Below are 14,949 nucleotides of genomic sequence, written 5' to 3'. Positions count from 1 at the left end.
GATTTCTCTGGAGAGCATTTCGGAGTGAGTTTTCTGCTTTTGGAATCTGCAGAGTATTCGCTGTCTACTGGGTTTTATTTTAAACAAACTTTCACATACAGGAACTTGATATAAAAAAAGAGAATTCAAGGCAGGGGGAGCAAGAGAAGGGGTCTCAGACCCATAAAAATGAAACTCAGAGACATCTTGTGAATCACTAAATGGGTGAAAGCCAAGCTGTAGTAAATGACAGTATTTTATAAAGCACCTTTGCAAAGGGGGAATCAGATACTGCCAGACTTGCAATATGTTTGCAATTTCCTGGTTTCAAATCAGATCAGAAAAAAGAAGGAAAAAAAAGAAATAGAGAACAAAAAAAAACAAAAAACACACCAGCAACTTAGGCCCACAATACTAAATACGAAATAGCCATTTTTAAAAAATGAAATCCTAGCCTCACTCAGCTGCTTTGAACTAGAGGGAAGTGGTAACAGGGTTACCCCTTTTCCAAGTGACATTTCCCCAATCTGTTTGTATGAACAGTTAGCTATATGTTCTTACCCCCTGACCTGGTTTCTTCCTCCCTGTCAATAAAGCAGTCTGTGGCGAGTGACCACTTAGATCAGCAATTTTCAGTGTTTTTCTTCTCACAGTACACTGACCTCTGTGGTCTTCTCTGTGGTCTTTTGCCTCTTCTGATGTCACTTCCAGTTTCTGGGAGACTCTTCCAGGTTCTGCGTCTCTGTTTCTAGAGCAACTGTCTGTCTGTCCCTCTTCTTCCACCAGGCAGGAGAGGGACAGACCATTCGTTGCTACAGACACTTGCCCAGAAACAGAGCTGCAGAACCTGGAAGAGTTTTTCAGTGATTTTCAGCTGCTATGCTCCAAACTCCCGCAGCACACCTGCCGAACTTTCAGGGCACAGCAGTGTGCTGGGCACACCAATTGAAAAATCACTAGTTCCACTTCCAGTTTATTAAAAAAAAAAATCCTCTGTCTGAATCTGTTTTGGGGTTTGGGTCTGGATTCAGGTCCAAACCTTGCTGTGCTCTGTGTGTCACTCCATGCATTGATTAAGTTGCTGTTATGTCATGGAATATGAAAGCTGATTAGGAATTTCTGTATATCTCTAATCTGCTTGCATATTCTGTATTAGAATATGAAATAGAGATTCTATAGAGATCCCAAATCTGGCTGTTCTGACTAGGGATCTCTAATGTGCGCTGTCTGTTCTTTTCTTTTGTCATTTGGTCAGTTGAATTATATACTCAAGTATTCTTCAATTTCGTCACCTCTTCATCACAAAGAGTGAACACATCTTTGCTTAGACCAGTGTTCCTCAAACTGTGGGTTTGTGCACAATTTAGAACAGAATGAATTACAATTGACACTTGATTGCTGCTAGTGTATGGGGGGGGGAATTGTACATTTCTAAACAGCTGCAAATAAAAAAATGAAGTACAGTGGACTAGTGGTATCCATGGGTATCCATGGGTCCAGCATTCGTGGATTTAACTCGCTGTGGATACTGGGGCCAAATTTTTTTTAAAAAGTGTGCCAAGAACATGAGGCCAAACTGCTATGCATTCTGGGATGAACCTGCATTCTGGGGAGGAACCTTTGCGCAACCATGAAGGGGGTCTTTCAAGTCTGAAAAATCTGTAGAAGCTGGGAAACGGTGCAGTTTGGCTTCACAAAGATAGGATTTCAGTATGGATTTTGGTATCCGGAGCGGGTGGGTGTTCCGGATGGAACCCCGTGGATACTGAGTTCCCACCTGTAAATAGTTTTATCAGACAGTTTAGGAAGATCAATTTTACTGAACCAAGACTGGCTCAAATCTTTCCGGTAGCAAACTGGAGGAGCTGCCAATTCGGAGCCATGTCTTGTCCTGATTCACTCATGTCTGCTATGGCCAGCAGCAACACTGTAGCCCAACCCTACAGATTGAAATACCTCCTTCTTACTTCCTTTCCTGCCTCCTCTCATTTTAACTGAGCACAGGAGGAGGAGGAAGGGACGAGGAGGAAGCTGTAAAGGACAAAGGAATCCAGCAGGAAAGAGCAAGCAGGAAAGGGTGCAGTGGACAAATGGCATTGGGCATCCCACTTGAGTTCAGCTAAAATGTCTTTGGCTGCTTCTGAACAAAGCTCCAATTTCAGTTTCACAGAACTCCATGGAGAAAAATGGGAAGCCACAGAAGTGCAAAATTACACAGTTAAAGGAACACTGCTCCCATCTAGAACAGCGATTTTCAACTGATGTGCCACAGCACATTGATGTGTACAAAAGTTCCACAGGAGGGCTGTGGGAGTTTGGGACACAGCAGTTGAAAATCGCTGAAAAATAATTCCGGATTCTGTGGCTCTGTCTCTGGGCAACTATCTGTAGTAACAAAACGTCTGTCCTTCCACTGGATCTGCCTATAACTACAGAGATTTGTCCTAGATACAGAGTCGCAGATCCTGGAAGAGTCTCCCAGAAGCCAGAAGTTACACCATAGGTTGGTTGGCTGGCAACCTTCAGTCTCAAAAGACTATGGTATAAGCCTACAGCACCCGGTATCCCCAGGCGGTCTCCCATCCAAGTACTAACCAGGCCTGACCCTGCTTAGCTTCCGAGATCGGGCATGTGCAGAGTAACAGTTGCTGCAAGTCCTGAGAAGAAAACATTAAAAACTGCTGAACTAGAATGATGGCTTTCTCCCTTGCATTTGTTTTCTCCATCACCTGGTTAAAGAAACTTTCGTCAATCACATGCATTGTAGCTGAATAGTTCTGAAGCAAAAAGCTCACTTTGTGTTTGAAAAAATACATGTGTGTGTCATGACAAGATACATTTTAGAAGAAACATTGCTTTCCTATGTGAAACGGAGATGAGATAATGCACTAAGATGCTGCTAGCCATTTGCAATCTTGAAGAGAACAAAAATACTGCAGTAAGAATTGGTGGATCCTGTAACTTATGTACATTATGCCAATTGTGAACTTGCATGACTCTTTGTTTTGCAGGATTCATTCTGCTTCTGAGATTTACAGAGAGAGGCCACACACCCTCCCTGAACCCCTTCCTGCCCACTAACACCCAGAAGTCTCCAAGCTTTTTCGAAGCAAATCTTGGAGACTGGAAGGCCTAGAATTTAGAAAAAAAATTCAATTTGCTGTAACCAGTGGCTCTCAAACCTTCTAGCACCAGGATGCACTTTTTAGAATGAAAATCTATCGGACCCACTGAAAGTGATGTCATTAACCAGGAAGTGATCTCATGGCCAGAAGTGACACTTTCAAGCAGGAAATTTTGGACAGGCCCATATGACATAATCAATCAAACAATCCATTCAACTAAAAGCTTACAATAAGTATACGTTAAAAAATGTATTTAAAATAATGAAGCACCCCTCTAACCCTCCGGAGCAGTTGCTGAATTGTTTTTAAAAATCCCCAAACATCCCAGGTTACAATCCTATCCACACTGACCCGAGAATAAGCCCTATTGACCATCACTGTTAAAAGCATATTCATAGCACCCTGAGTACACTTCTGTACTGCAGCGAGTCATGGACTCTTCGCTCACAACAGGAGAGGAAACTGAGCGCTTTCCACATGCGCTGCCTCCGACGCATCCTCGGCATCACCTGGCAGGACAAAGTTCCAAACAACACAGTCCTGGAATGTGCTGGAATCCCTAGCATGTATTCACTGCTGAAACAGAGACGCCTGCGTTGGCTTGGTCATGTCGTGAGAATGGATGATGGCCGGATCCCAAAGGATCTCCTCTATGGAGAACTCGTGCAAGGAAAGCGCCCTACAGGTAGACCACAGCTGCGATACAAGGACATCTGCAAGAGGGATCTGAAGGCCTTAGGGATGGACCTCAACAAGTGGGAAACCCTGGCCTCTGAGCGGCCCGCTTGGAGGCAGGCTGTGCAGCATGGCCTTTCCCAGTTTGAAGAGACACTTTGCCAACAGTCTGAGGCTAAGAGGCAAAGAAGGAAGGCCCATAGCCAGGGAGACAGACCAGGGACAGACTGCACTTGCTCCCGGTGTGGAAGGGATTGTCACTCCCGGATTGGCCTTTTCAGCCACACTAGACGCTGTGCCAGAACCACCTTTCAGAGCGCGATACCATAGTCTTTCGAGACTGAAGGTTGCCAATACAATACAAAAAAAAGCACCCTGTTAAAAGTACAGATGTATAGCATTGCCCCAATGCAGTCACATACAATGCGAGCATCAAGTCTAATATATTAAAGTAAAACACATTTAAATGAATGGGACCCACAGGAAATTGACTCGTGACCCACCTAGTGGGTCCTAAACCACAGTTTGAGAAACACTGCTGTACACTATGCTTTTCTGCGTTTGTAGAAAAACAGCACACACAGAGTCTGGTTTATCTTTGGATTATCAATGGAATCATAATTGCCTCCAATCACTCCCAAAAAATAAAACTGAAAAGCTGAGCCAAGGCCACAAGAAGGTCACAAAGAGAAGCGTTGAAAGAAGACAGGGCCTTCCGTGAAAATAAAGGGGAACCAGAACTGGCTGCACAAGTGGGGAATTCTGAAAAGAATGTTTCTGCCAAGTAATGGCAGGGAAGTGAAAACCAGCAAAAAGGTTGAGTATTGAAAGGGGTAGTTGGTTTCGAGGAAATGAAAGGGGAGAAGAGCTCAGTATCTTTACAAACCAAGAAATAAATGTCCATTACCAGAAAACACCAGGACTCACTAAATAGGCAATTTATTTTTCAAATGTCTTACATAAGCATCCCCTGCAAAAAGCTACGCAGGCAGGGACTTCACAGCAGTGGCACCGTAACTTCACCTCATGGTCTAACTCAGCAATTTTCAAAGTTTTTCCTCTTGTGATGTCATCTCCGCCTCCCGAAAGACCCTTCTGGGTTCTGCGGCTCTTTTTCTGGACAACTTTGGAACTGCAACAGAAGGCATCTATCTCTGGACCAGATCAGACGGAAAGCTCTTCAACCTCTCCAGACTGAGAGCAAAGTCCAAAGTCCAGCTGAAATGTCTGTGTGACTTCCTCTTTGCCGACGATACAGCTGTCACTACCCACTCTGCCAAAGATCTCCAGCAGCTCATGGATCGTTTTAGCAAGGCCTGCCAAGATTTTGGACTGACAATCAGCCTGAAGAAAACACAGGTCATGGTTCAGGATGTGGACTCACCTCCCTGCATTACAATCTCTGCGCATGAACTGGAGGTTGTCCATGACTTTGTGTACCTTGGCTCAATGATCTCTGACACTCTTTCTCTCGATACCGAGCTAAACAAATGCATGGGTAAAGCAGCTACCATGTTTTCCAGACTCACAAAGAGAGTCTGGTCCAACAAGAAGCTGACGGAACATACCAAGATCCAGGTCTACAGAGCTTGCGTCCTGAGTACACTTCTGTACTGCAGTGAGTCATGGACTCTTCACTCACAACAGGAGAGGAAACTGAACGCTTTCCACATGCGCTGCCTCCATTCTCGGCATCACCTGCCAGGACAAAATTCCGAACAACACAGTCCTGGAACGTGCTGGAATCCCTAGCATGTATGCACTGCTGAAACAGAGACACCTGCATTGGCTCAGTCATGTTGTGAGAATGGATGATGGCCGGATCCCAAAGGATCTCCTCTATGGAGAACTTGTGCAAGGAAAGCGCCCTACAGGTAGACCACAGCTGCGATACAAGGACATCTGCAAGAGGGATCTGAAGGCCTTAGGAGTGGACCTCAGCAAGTGGGAAACCCTGGCCTCTGAGCGGCCTGCTTGGAGGCAGGCTGTGCAGCATGGCCTTTCCCAGTTTGAAGAGACACTTGGCCAACAGTCTGAGGCAAAGAAGGAAGGCCCATAGCCAGGGAGTCAGACCAGGGACAGACTGCACTTGCTCCCGGTGTGGAAGGGATTGTCACTCCCGAATCGGCCTTTTCAGCCACACTAGACGCTGTTCCAGAACCACCTTTCAGAGCGCGATACCAGAGTCTTTCGAGACTGAAGGTTGCCAACAGTAGAGTAATGAATTGTCTATCCCTCTTCCTCCGCCAGCTCTGTTCTAGAAAGAGAGCCGCAGAACCCGGACGAGTTTTTCAGCAATTTTCAATGCTGTGCTCCAAACTCCTGCAGAACTTTCATAGCACATCGGTTGAAAATTGCTGTTCTAAATAGATGGGCAGGTGCATCTTATCTTTAGTGTACCTACAGTGGGCCCTCGGTATCTGTGGGGAATTCATTCCAGGACTCCCTGTGGGTACTGAAATGTACGGCTAATTAAACTGGCTGGCGCTGCAATGCAATAACTTACCTGGGGGCTGCAGCTAACCCTCTACAGGTCTTGTCTGACCTTCTGGCCTCCAGATAAGCCTCCTGGATGTAACTTGAAGTCACTTCCAGTTTGTGCCGGTTACAGCTGGGAGGCATTTTGAGGTCCTCCAGCTGCGAGCTCAGCATCCACAGATGCTCAAATCCACAGGTGCCAAGCTTGCAGGTAAGGAGGGCATGCAACATAGGTAAATGAACACATGCAACAACTAAGGCACCATGCAATGAAAAATCCACCATTTCATAAACTTAGCTGCTGCAGAGGTACGTTCTAAACCAGGAATGGCCAACCTTTCAACTTTAGGGCTCCTGGACCTGTAACAATTTTGTAGAGAAGGGAATGTCAGCAGGTGCTGAATTCTATGAGATGACAAGCCGCACCTGCTGACTGACATCCCCTCTTCTAAAGCCATAGAGTTGAAAGGTCAGCCACCCCATTGTAAACAGTTGATAACATATTGTAAGGCCTATGCTTCTTCACCAAAGGAACCCCCAACCTCTTGGTTTGTGCATCAGTGCTGTATAGGCCACTCCAGAGTAAATGAATAAAGCATATAGTCAGGCAGGAAGAGCCTTCAATGACATGGAAGTGTGGAGGTGTGGGGCTTACAAAGCGATTCTCGGTATGAGACTAGGATTGTTATTAATACGCTCCTATTTTCATCGGTGAAATGCTGGGGAGAGGGGCACAACCGAACCCTGGGGAATCATGACACTCAAAAGCTCTACTCACAGCAGTTAACTCCCCTTTTATAAAAACTATCTCAGGATGGCATGGCTTATGCATGCTAGACTCTGCAAGGAGAGGTGGGTTTAAATATTGCTCCACCGTTCTGCTGGCTAGAGATGAGGGAAACTGCCTTTCAAGCTCCGCATCAAAGGATTTATTTCATAAGCTGGCAAGACCTGGATCTTGTGCCAGCAGAAACCTCACCCCCGTGATGAATCAAGACTGAATTAATTGTGCATGTTCTGTGGGACAGCAGCAAAGGCAGGGTGGGAAGAAGCTTTGTCTGCACGGAACTCGGAACTCAGACTTACTGGAGAACACAGACGTGAGAGGAGATACTCGCCCCAGTATGGATTACGTTCTTCAAAAACTTCGTGCAAGAAACTTGCTAAGGAGTCCATAATAAGTCAGGCCCCACCAAAAGTCCCAAAGCTTTCAAGTTCACTGGAGCTCTGCTTGGCACGAGCTGTTAAGCAAAGAAGCCCAAAAAAAGTGGGTGGGAGGAGAAATGCATTCGTGCTGGGTAGGAGGGAAGCCCCAGTCTGCAGTTTCTGACGGAAAGCATTTTGGTTTAATGAATCTCAGTTCAACAGACTGGATATAACAGACAATTTCTAAGGTCTCAGAGGTCCAGTAAGTCCTATATACGATGTTTCCTCACCAGTAGCATAGGGGTGGGGGTTGCTGCGGTAAGACCTGCAGACAGCACAAAGAGCTGTGTAACCAGCTGCTCCCACTCCTGTTGGACCCATCCTGGGCAGCAGTGGCAATGAAGACTGCCTCTGTAAGTCAGTTAAGGGTCTGAAAATGCTGGGAGGTAGGCTTGCCTACCTTGCAGGGCTGGTGGTGGAGCAGATGCTGTCATTCCAGCTAGCGTGAATTCAATATTACTGAGGCCCTTTTTGTATTTTTAGGAATGAAGCTTTCTAAGGTAGGGGTTTAACGGTATAAAACAGACACCTCTTTCCCTCTTCTAGTCAGTTCAGGGCTCACTGTACAGCCTTAATTTGGGTTAGACAGTGCCTGGTGCAAAAGTATATCAGGTTACAGCAAGGCATACGGGGACAAAAAAAGCAATGGCTGCTTTTGCTGTGAAAATACAGCAAGTCCTCACTTAAAGCTGTTTCGTTATGCAGGGGATGGGTAAAGATGATAAAGGGATGTTCTTTTCCCTCTTGCACAACACCAGAACCAGGGTTCTACTAAACTTGTTAGAACGAACAAAATAAAATATTTACAGACACCAGCAATTATTTGAATTTAACAATCCAAAGTAGGGTGATTGTGGATTCTTCTTCGAATGGACCAACACAGGCACTTCTAATTTTGTGACCTTGAATCCGACTATGGCACTACTCAGGACTCAAAAGTCCTTTGAAAGGAAAAAAAGAGAACACGAGTAATGAAGCAGTGTCAGAAGCAGTGTCAGAAAGGACATGTTTTGGGGCTTCAGATGACATCTCAGAAATAATGAGGAGCTCAAGCAGCTGCACTTTCATGAAATGTGTGTTGGGCTCCAGGCCAGCAGAGATCACACCCCACAGGCCAGAAGGGTGGTCTGTGACAGCAGCTGAAAGCCTTCTTGGAAGACCATGTCCAAAAGATCTTGTGAAGTCAGACGTGGGAGGAGAAGGGCAATTATTTGACCTCGTTGCTCTCAGAGAAACCTGCTGGCATTGGAATGATAACGCCCACTCTGAGTGCCAGAAATGTTCCAGGCTGGTTTTATTAAAGACCCCTGGAATCTGCTACAAAATGGTGCAGCGATTTCTCAGCTTCCAAAAGGAGTGTTCCTCTTCAACACTCCAGCCATTCGGGAACAGTGGCCTTCTAAGGGTTGCCCCGGCTCACAGGATGAAGAAGGCGGAGGAAGAGTACACAGGTGCTCTTCTGCATTTTAATACACCTGCCTGCCACCATCATGTGGAGTTCTGACCTCAGATAAAGCATCCGAGGTGCATAAAGTAGGCAGAACTCTGTCCAACTTTTACTTATTTATTATGTATTTATATTTGGAGAATTTTTCATCCTGCCTTCTCCATGCTGAAGCAAATGCCCAAGGTTTAACCTCCTGGTTTTAGAAGTGGGCTACCTCAGAATGCCAGATGCAAGGGAGTGCACCAGAACGCAGGTCTCTTATTGTCTTGTGTGTTGGGCCACTGTGAAATATAGGAGCCTCTGGCCTCATTCTTCTCAGTAGTGGCACCAGCGCTATGGAACTCCCTTCCCCTTGACTTGAGAATGGCTCCCTCTCTTGAGACTTTTCAGCGAGGCCTGAAGACCCTTCTGTTTAAACAAGCCTTCTGAGTTCTCGGCCTTTTTAACATCTTTTCAACACCTTTTAATATTTTTTAAATACTTGGTTACAGACCTGATTCTTTTATGATCTGCTGCTCTATGCTCTTTTTACCTGATTACTTTTTGTCTGACTACTGTTTTTACGATATGTGTTATATGCTTTTATCTGTTTTTTAAAATTATGTTTTTGATCTGTTTTCACCTGTTGAAGGCCGCCTTGAGTCCCTTCGGGGAGAAAGGCGGGGTAAAAATAAAGTTATCATTTTATTATTATTATCCAGCAGGGCTCTTCTTATATTCTTAGAATGTGGCTTTCAAGTTACACAATAAAATGTACAATGTATAACAATAAGTAAAACCATTAACACACACCACCACAACACACAGTAGAGCCACGGGGGAGGCTAATTATTTGGTCCAGAAAGAAGCCCCAGGACTATAGGGCAGGCATCAATACATTAACCAAATTCCAGATGGAACAGGCATGTTGGAGGGGGAGGGGTGGTTCTTATTTCACCTGGAAGGGAATTGTATGGTTGTGCGCCACTACAGAGAAGGCTTGCCCCTGTGCTGGCATCCCTCTAATTTGGGACAGAGGCAGTACTTGAAGGAGTGCCCTCTCAGATGACCTAAGAGAGCAGCAGAACTGTATGGGAGAAGGAGGTCCCTCTTAGTGGATGAGACTTTGCAAAGCAAGAAGTTAGAATCTGACCAATGTCTTGATTATGTATAATAAAACGGAGTGGCTGAGAATAAAGGTAATCTGGATCAGGCACTCTTTGGGCTCGAGGCAGGTCAGCTGCTCTGGAGGTCCAGACTACACACCTGGACCACCAGTTGTATCTTCCAACAAAGCCAAACAGAGATGGTCAGGCACAAGAATAGGCACCACCATCCGTGAGCCCCCCGCAATGTCATGTCCCCAGACATATCCAAATGGGCAGAATGGAGTCCCGAGTCAGCAGAACTGCAGTGGGAACCAAGGGAGGCCGCCTGACTCCAAGGTGCTTCTGACTCCAACTCATGTTCTCTAGCGGCAAACCGAATAAATAAATTTCCCTCCATTTTTAAAATTTAAAAATAAGCACCTATTTATAGCTGCCATCGCAGGAGCTACATCCTTATCAGGAAGCCTGGAGCTGGGAACTGCTCTGCCTTCCTTGGAAATTCTTTCCAGAGACACAGAAACCCAAAAAGGAAAAAAAATCTCTTCGAAACAACCGTGGTGCATTTGTTACTGTTGGCATTAAAGGCAGAAGGAAAAGAACCATGGAGGGAGTTTTACACTAGGTAGGAGCTCTCCAGAAGGACCTTAAATTATGAACAGGAAACCAGGGGAAAAAAATCCTTTTTTAAAGAGACGACCATCCAGTTCTCTCACTTTGGAACCTACAAGTGCTTAACTCTGGCTGTATCATTTCATGTGCACACATACAGAGTGCCGTTTCAGCACCATGCTTAATTGTACATCAGTTTTTCAGAGCTGAAGGACACCTGGGTAAAGAGTTGCTGCTGTTTGTCTATCAGTGGGACTCCCTTCAAACAACTCAAGTAACGTTGAATGCAACTTTTTCCTCCCACCTTCCTGTGACCGACACAAGTGTGTCCTGCGTTTTAATTTATAAGAGTGGGAGTAGCATAGAGGTTAAGAGACTGAGCTGTGAATCAGAATGTCCTCGTCTGACTCTTGACTCTGCCGTGAATTTGGCAAGCCCCTCTCTCTCTCTCTCTCTCTCTCTCTCAGCCTCAGCTCCCCAGCTGCAACATGGGGAAAATAATACTTACCCACCATAAAGAGCTGCTGTTAGGATTACAGTCCGTGCATTGGCAACAACGGGGTTCCATTTTCAGAACCCCGGGGATGCCAAAACCCATGGATAATGAGAACCATGGGGTCAGGGCATGCCAGACCTCTGAACTTGTACCTGGAGGGTACAAGTGGTCCAGTGCCATAAGTTCAGAACCCTCAGATAGTCAAATTCATGGATACCAATTCTGTGAATACAGAGGACTGACCTGTGCATCAAAATAAAACATGTGAGTAGTAGCACATTCTCTGTGTGTGTCATCCCCTTCCCCGCTCTGCACGGTTGCCCTAGAAACAGAGCTGCAGAACCTGGGAAAATTTCCCATAAACCAGAAGTGACATCACAAGAGGTGAAGACTATAGAGAAGTCCATAGAAGTCAGTGTGCCTTGAGAAGAAAAATATTGAAAATCATTCTGCTTATTTATTTATGTACACATTTATATCCCGCCGTATCTCCCAAGTGGGCATTCAAAGTGGCTTACAAATAACTTTATGCACTTTACTGAGAGGAAAGAAAGGAGGACTCCAATACCGAAGTTTACGGCTAAGAGCCTGAAAATACAGAGCAAAATAGGATTCTGTCCCATCGTCTTCCCCCACCTGCACATCAAAAAATCAATGATTCCAACACACTTTGCTTGTGATTTGGCACTCTGTGTCATGTTTCTAAGGGAAGGTTTTTGCTTACCTGCTTCTGGCAAACACTACAAAGTGCCCTCATATACTTTTTGGCCATTTCCAAGAAGCATTCGCTTCAGGGTATTGCGCACCACATGAGAAAGCACTTAATGATATATGTTAAGTCCATCTTATACACGAGCACAAAGAAGAAGCTGAAAGTTTGGCAGCCTTTGGGCGGCCAGGGTTTGGGAACAGTTTCAGGGCATCATCAGAAATAATGAGCTTGGTTTAAGAAAAAGTTAAAGAGGGAATGTAAGGGGGATTAAAGGAAGTCTAGAAAGCAAATAACCCAGCAGATTAAAAACACTATACTAAAGAGTCACATTAATTTTATTCAGGGACAACTTTCCCTCCTTTCTTGTGTCTTATGAAACTCATCTGCCCCACACCTAGAGGAGCAAGTGGGTCAATACTTCTTGGGCCCACTCAAAGCAAGGCCCTCTTACATTGCTCCCCACAATTCTAGTTATTTTGTTTACTACTTTTCCAAGAAAGAGGAAGCTGTGATTGGAAAGGAAGAAGACACTGATTCTCAACATGTAATTGTGACATAATGAGATCCATCCTCAGCCACAAGGAACTAAATAGTATACATAGTTGTGTGTGAAACAGAATAGATGCTAATTTGTGGTTAAAGTGTTTATATGCACATCAGGGCTTTAAACAGCCTGAAAAAGAACACATTAAACAAGTGCCTCCCAAAGTGTGAGTTGCAACTCACTGGTGAGTCCCAAGCCCAAGCACAGTGGGTCACGATCTGGGCCCTCCTACCCATTCTTGTGCTGGTTTGGCTCCAAATAGGAGCCATTCAAAAGCCCACTGGAGCCTCCTGAAACCTCCCCTGGCCCAGCAACCCACTCTACAGGCATCTGCAGGCCTCAGAATAGCCCTCAGAAATCTACATAAACAACTTCTGGTTTTCAGAAGTCACTTCTGGTTTGCTTCTAAAAATCAGAAGCGACTTACTGAGGTTTCAGAGGACCATTCTGAGGCCAGCAGAGACCTGTATTGTGGATTGCCAGGCTGGGAGAGGCCTCCAGCACCACCAAGAACATCATGACCCACTGCTCCTGCAGCGTGAAGGACATCACAAGCCTAGGAAGCGTTGTCAAAGCCCATTGCTAACAGCTGGGAAGCAACATTGGTGGTAGAGATGCTACAGTAGATCATGCCATGTGACCAGTCGAAAAAAGAGCCCCTGACCTACCTGAGGTTCAGTTTTGGGCATAAGCAAGAGACACCAGTCCAACAGATTAAATCAAAACAAGCTCTATGGGAGGACTAAGGATCAGTCCACATCTTTAAGTAGGCTCCAGCAAACAAAAGGAAAGAACCAATCCACGTAGTAATAAAAGACCAGATTCTCATGGCAATTTGAGGAAGTTATATTGATCAAAGAAAACAACACACACAACCAAAGAAAGCCACCCATGGAGTCTAACCAACCCATCCCAATGACCCATATTTGCAACACTCACGCAGGTGGGCTGGAAGTCTGATAGCATCTTCTTCCATCCTGATTGCTTGAGGCACTGGGACATGTAGTGGCGATGTGGAGTTGTAATTTGGTGCTGGGCTCACTGGAGGGGTGTACGAAATCCTTTCCTGCTGTGATTGAAGGGAAAAAAAGGACAGTGTGAACTTTGGGAAAGAGGTGTGAAGATCAACTAAGAACCAACTGGGAAGGAGACTTCTGCCATAGCAAACCACAGACAGATGACAGATAATTCTGATAGAGCAGCATCCATTGGCGCTGTGTGGGGTGCATGAAAGCCCTAAACCAATGATTTTCAACTGGTGTGCTGCGGCTCATTGGTGTACCACGAAAGGTCAGCAAGTATGCTGCAAGAGTGCAGGGGTTGAAAATCACTGAAAAACTCTTCTGGGTTCTGTGGCTCTGTTTTGAGGGCAACCGTTTGTAGTAACTAAATTGTCTGTCTCTCTTCTGGCAGAGCCAGTAGAGAAAGAAATTACTCTTTCTTCTTTGTTTGTTACTATTGACAGTTGCCCCAGAAACAGAGCCACAGAACCCAGAATAATCTCCTGGAAGCTGGAAGTGGCATCACAAGAGGCAAAGACCATAACAGGTCAGCGTGCTATGAGTAGAAAAACGCTGAACATTTCGGACCTAAACATTTGCGTACTGTGCACTGTTTGCTCACGTTTGTGCCTACGCATGCTTGTAGAGCCATCCTTCTTCCTCCACCCAGTGAATTAATCACACCCTATTTCAGGGATCCTATCTCCCAAGTCACTACTTGCATAACCCTTATCTGGGGCTTTTCAGGGAAGAAAAGTGTCTATGAAATTGCAGAGGATGCCTTTGCCATACTACTGAACAAACAAGTCAGGTGTCCCCAGGTGCCCTTTAGGGAATCATCTCTATCCAACGACTAATTGAAAGTACTGACTGGGATTTCCTTATAAAAGTCATTCTGCTCAATTGGAGCAGTAGTACAACTCATTTTTAAACCTTGCCTTAACTATCCGAACCATAAGCTGAAAGGTTGGTTCACTGCAATACCTACAACTTGTACAAAAATGGAACCTGTGAGATTATGCGCTTGAAGATCTGAAAAAGGTACAGGATCCAAATCCCAAGGTGACGTAGCTAGAGGGGGTGCAAAGCACTAAGTTTTGCAGGAAGCCTCACCGCAGCATGCAAGGGGCCCCTCCCCCCTTCAGAGCTATGGGGGGGGGTTCTTTTCTCAGCATTTAACCAGTCTGTTTTAGTCTTGAGAAGACAGTAGAAAAAGTTTTTGTGGAATGAGTAAAATTACACCTTATTCATTAAAAACATCTGTACACAGCTGTTTGTCTGGAGTTACTGGAGTTACTCTAGAGTTACTGGCATATAAGATCAACAAATAACATTATAATAAAGCAACAGAACAGTTGTACAACCTTCACTTGAGGTCTCAAATTACTCTTTACACGAGGCCTTCAGGATCACAAAAGCAGATTAACGGCTCAATCCTATATAACGCCAGTGCCAGCGGAACACACACACCCCCTGCAAAGGTGGCTGCAAAGAAGCTGTAAAATGGTTTGCGGCAGTGCTACCAGCTGGCAGGGAGGCCAGAGACTTTCCACGCATGCGCTGGATATTGGGAGGCCACTGGAGCAGGG

The 14,949-nt window shown here is 45.3% G+C and overlaps 1 protein-coding gene across 2 annotated transcripts in view; it reads right to left on the bottom strand.

The window, feature by feature from the left end:
- Positions 1-14,949, bottom strand: part of ETV6 (ETS variant transcription factor 6) — a 144,010-nt gene that overhangs the window by 72,096 nt on the left and 56,965 nt on the right. The window contains exon 2 of one of the 2 annotated variants that reach the window (XM_066632600.1): positions 13,299-13,428. In XM_066632600.1, the coding sequence (XP_066488697.1) occupies positions 13,299-13,428 (130 nt within the window). The remainder of the gene's footprint in view (positions 1-13,298; positions 13,429-14,949) is intronic. The other variant, XM_066632601.1, reaches the window with a different exon arrangement.

This window comes from Tiliqua scincoides, chromosome 6 (genome assembly GCF_035046505.1).
Source record: "Tiliqua scincoides isolate rTilSci1 chromosome 6, rTilSci1.hap2, whole genome shotgun sequence".
Lineage (NCBI taxonomy): Eukaryota > Metazoa > Chordata > Lepidosauria > Squamata > Scincidae > Tiliqua > Tiliqua scincoides.
The sequence above is the reverse complement of the archived record's forward strand: the minus strand, read 5'-3'. Positions and strand labels throughout refer to the sequence as shown.